The 3,595-nt window shown below is 35.0% G+C and overlaps 1 protein-coding gene across 1 annotated transcript in view; it reads right to left on the bottom strand.

Annotated features, from left to right (window-relative positions):
- The window catches only part of TMEM237 (transmembrane protein 237), a 29,920-nt gene extending 26,874 nt beyond the window's left edge, over window positions 1-3,046 (bottom strand). The window contains exons 1-2 of the mRNA XM_012655112.1: window positions 3,034-3,046; window positions 2,491-2,628 (exon numbers count right to left, since the gene is read on the bottom strand). Coding sequence (XP_012510566.1) covers window positions 2,491-2,628; window positions 3,034-3,046 — 151 coding nt within the window. The remainder of the gene's footprint in view (window positions 1-2,490; window positions 2,629-3,033) is intronic.
- Between the last annotated feature and the right edge of the window lie 549 nt (window positions 3,047-3,595).

Genomic DNA, 3,595 nt, shown 5'->3' with positions numbered 1-3,595 from the left:
TCCGATTAATTTCTTTGTATTTTTAGTAGAGACGGGGTCTCGCTCTTGCTCAGGCTGGTTTCGAACTCCTGAGCTCAAACAATCCGCCTGCCTTGGCCTCCCAGAGTGCTAGGATTACAGGCGTGAGCCACTGCGCCCGGCCACAAGTGCAGTTTTGTTACATGGATATATAGTGTATGGTGTAGTGGTGGAGTGGTGAAGTCTGCACTTTTAGGGTAACCATCACCCAAATAATGTACAATGTACCCATTATTATAATTTCTCATCCCTCTCCCCCCTCATCCTTCTGAGTCTCTAGTGTCTATCATTCCACACTCTATGTCCATATGTACACATTATTTAGTTTCCACTTGTGAGAACATGCAGTATTTGACTTTCTGAGTTGTTTTACTTAAGATAATAACCTCCAGTTCCATCCATGTTGCTGCAAAAGACATGATTTCATTTTTTTTTATAGCTGAATAGTATTCCATTGTATGTATATGCCACATTTTCTTTATTCATCCGTTGATGGACACTTAGGTTGATTTCGAATCTTTGTGAGTGTAAACAGCACTGCGATAAACACACAAGTACAGGTGTCTTTCTGACACAGTAAGTCATTTTCTTTTCCAGTAGTGGGACTGCTGGATCTAATGGCAGTTCTGTTTTTAGTTCTTTGAGAAATCTCTATACTGTTTTCCATAGAGGTTGTACTAATTTACACTCCCATTATGTATAAGCGTTCCAAAAAGGTAGTTTTAATTAACCTATATTCATTGCCACAAATGAAATAAATTGTAGAGTAGGTAAAGCTAGTCTGAGCATCATTTCTGTCTCTTTTTCCTTCTCCTGCCCCCTCCTTCCCCTCATGGATACTCAATGCCACCAGGCACTGTGGTATCTCACTTGAACTTGCTTCTTCAAACTGTGTTCCATTCCTGACTTTTCTAGTTTCTGCCTTTCTGCTCCTATAATTCTTCCATCTGATCAGTACCTGCTGTTTTCTAGGAGGGCAAGTAATTAGTCAGGAAAACTAATTTGTAATAAATTATTCATAGAGGCTGATGTTAATAGGGGAGTGCTAATCTCCCAATCTTTGCTCCTTCCCTTTGTTTTATTCCAACAAAACCCTTTTTTTCCTAATTATATAAAAATCATACATGCTCAATATATGAAAAATTAGTAAAATATAAATGAAGTAAGAAAATAAAAATCACCCTTCCTTCTAAAAACCATACCACTGTTAATTCTGCTATGTCTTTCCATTCTTTTTACTATGTATATGTGTATATATACTTATGTTCTAGGTTGAATTATGCTCCAGAAAGAAAAAAAAAATTTAGTTCAAATCCTAACTCGCAGTACCTGTAACTTTATTTGGAAATAGAGTTTTTGCAGGTGTAATCAAGTTAAGATGAGGTCATGCTGGATTAGGATGGGCCTTAAATCCAATGACTGGTGTACTTATAACAGGAAAATGTGGACACAGACACACAGGGAAAAATGTGAAGATGGAGGCAGAGATTGGCATTGGGCTACCACAAGCCAAAGAACACCAAGGATTATCAAACCAGAAGCTTGCAGAGGCAAGGAAGGATTCTTTCCTAGAGACTTTGGACTTCATTCCTCCAGAACTATGAAAAAATAAGTTTCTGTTATTTTAAGTCATGCATTTTGTGGTAATTTGTTATGGCAGCCCTAGGAAATTAATAGAATATATATTTTAAAAATGGGATCCTCCAATACATATTATTTTATAATCTTTGTTTCTAGTTTAACAACACATTACTGATGTTTTTCCATGGCACTATTTCACTTTAACAATCCTTATAACAGGTAACTTGGTTTCCATTTATTAGATAAAAAATGATTTATTTAGTCAGTATCACATTGTTAGATATTTGGTTTATTACCAAATGCTACTCTTATAAATAATGTTGCCGTTAACATTCTTTAATACCATAGTTATTAAAGTCACTTCTATTCCTAGAAATCTGGACAGGCTGTATAATTTGTGCTCCTATCAGCAGTGCATGAATGTACCTATTTCCCATCAACAATGGATTTTATAATTTGAAAAAAAATTCTCAATTTTATAGGCCAAAAAAATAGTATAGTGTTTTGTTTGCCTGTGAACAATGCCTGGGACATAGAAAGACCCAATAAATGTTGGCTGTTGTTTCACTGTATTATTGTTAATACAGAATCTATCCTTTCCCCATTTAATCTAAAATGTCCATTTCATCATTTACTAAATTTTTATATGCACTGAGATGTGAACTTTCTGATTTAGTCCTGAATTTGTACCCCTGCTCTCATAATCTATACACATATAATCAAAAGAGACCTATAAAGTATTCTTGACTTAAGCCACTGGAGTTACTCTAGTGGTATACATTTTAAGCAAGAAAGCAAGAAACCATGGGAAAAAACTGGAGCAGACAAGTTTTTATCATATCCCCAAAATCACAACTGCTATCACAACCTAACCTTGGTTTCTTCACATACCAAGAGGTAGCCTTGTCTTCTTCTGTCTCCTTTGAACAGGAGCCTCTAGATGCTCTTCGAGTTCTTTAGTTGGGGGCTCACTACCCTCAGATGGCCTATGAACAGCAGTCTGAGCAAGGCCTTCCAAAGAAGCACTAGCTACAGAAAAACAGAGTAGAAAACAATGGGATAACTTGAGCAGAGACTGAATCTTAAAAAGATGGGGAAAAGGTAACTACAATGTTTCCTATACAATAACTCCTTCTCTTTCAGAATTAATTGTGCCCCAAATTTTGATTTCTTCCCTCCCCACCTATAACTCTGGACTTTAAGTTGAAAAGAAATAAATGAGGGAATAAGAAAGGCTGAGGAAAAAAATGGGGGGAGTTAGAAAGAAAAGCATAAGGTGGGAGGAGGAGAAATGGCCTCAGAACATTTAGAACTTTCAAAAATGTGAAAACATAGTAAAAACTGAAACCATAGAGAACTGTCTTACTTGTCTACTGGCCTTAAAAATTTTTATCAGTCTCTATATAGTTTATTCATTCATTAATAAATTAATACATGACAAAGTCATCATGGATAATTGGAGTTAACACATAATTTATAACTCTCTTCATTTGGTCATTCATTTCAACCTCTTCCCTTATGAAATCTTATTATGGAATTTCAACATGTTTTGGCAGATTTGAATTTTACCTTTTTCACAAAAAAAAGAAATAGAAATATATTAACAAACAAATGAAAAAATGCTTAACCTTACTAGTATTTACAGAAATGTGAACTAAAATAAGCTACTTTTTGCCTAGTAAATGAACAAAAAAAATTAAAAGATTGATATTGTCCGATGTTAAGGATTTAGAGAACGTGACACTCTGAAGCTCCATTGGTGGTAAGAAAATAACTGAAGCTTCCTTGAAGACAATTTAGCAGAATCTATCATATCAATAATGCATGTGTCCTTTATTTAGTAATTCCACTGCTACCAATCCACTGTACAGATATACTCTTTCTTCCCTACCACCCACTTTTTTATGCAGAAGAATTGTAACATTGTTTAAAGTAAAAAGTTTGAAATAACCCAAATGAACAACAGACCAGTGATTATGGTACATTCTTATCATGT

Source organism: Propithecus coquereli, unplaced genomic scaffold (genome assembly GCF_000956105.1).
Source record: "Propithecus coquereli isolate 6110/MARCELLA unplaced genomic scaffold, Pcoq_1.0 Scaffold113, whole genome shotgun sequence".
In the NCBI taxonomy this organism is placed as follows: Eukaryota; Metazoa; Chordata; class Mammalia; order Primates; family Indriidae; genus Propithecus; species Propithecus coquereli.
Note: the sequence above shows the minus strand (reverse complement) of the source record. Positions and strands in the feature narration are given on the sequence as shown.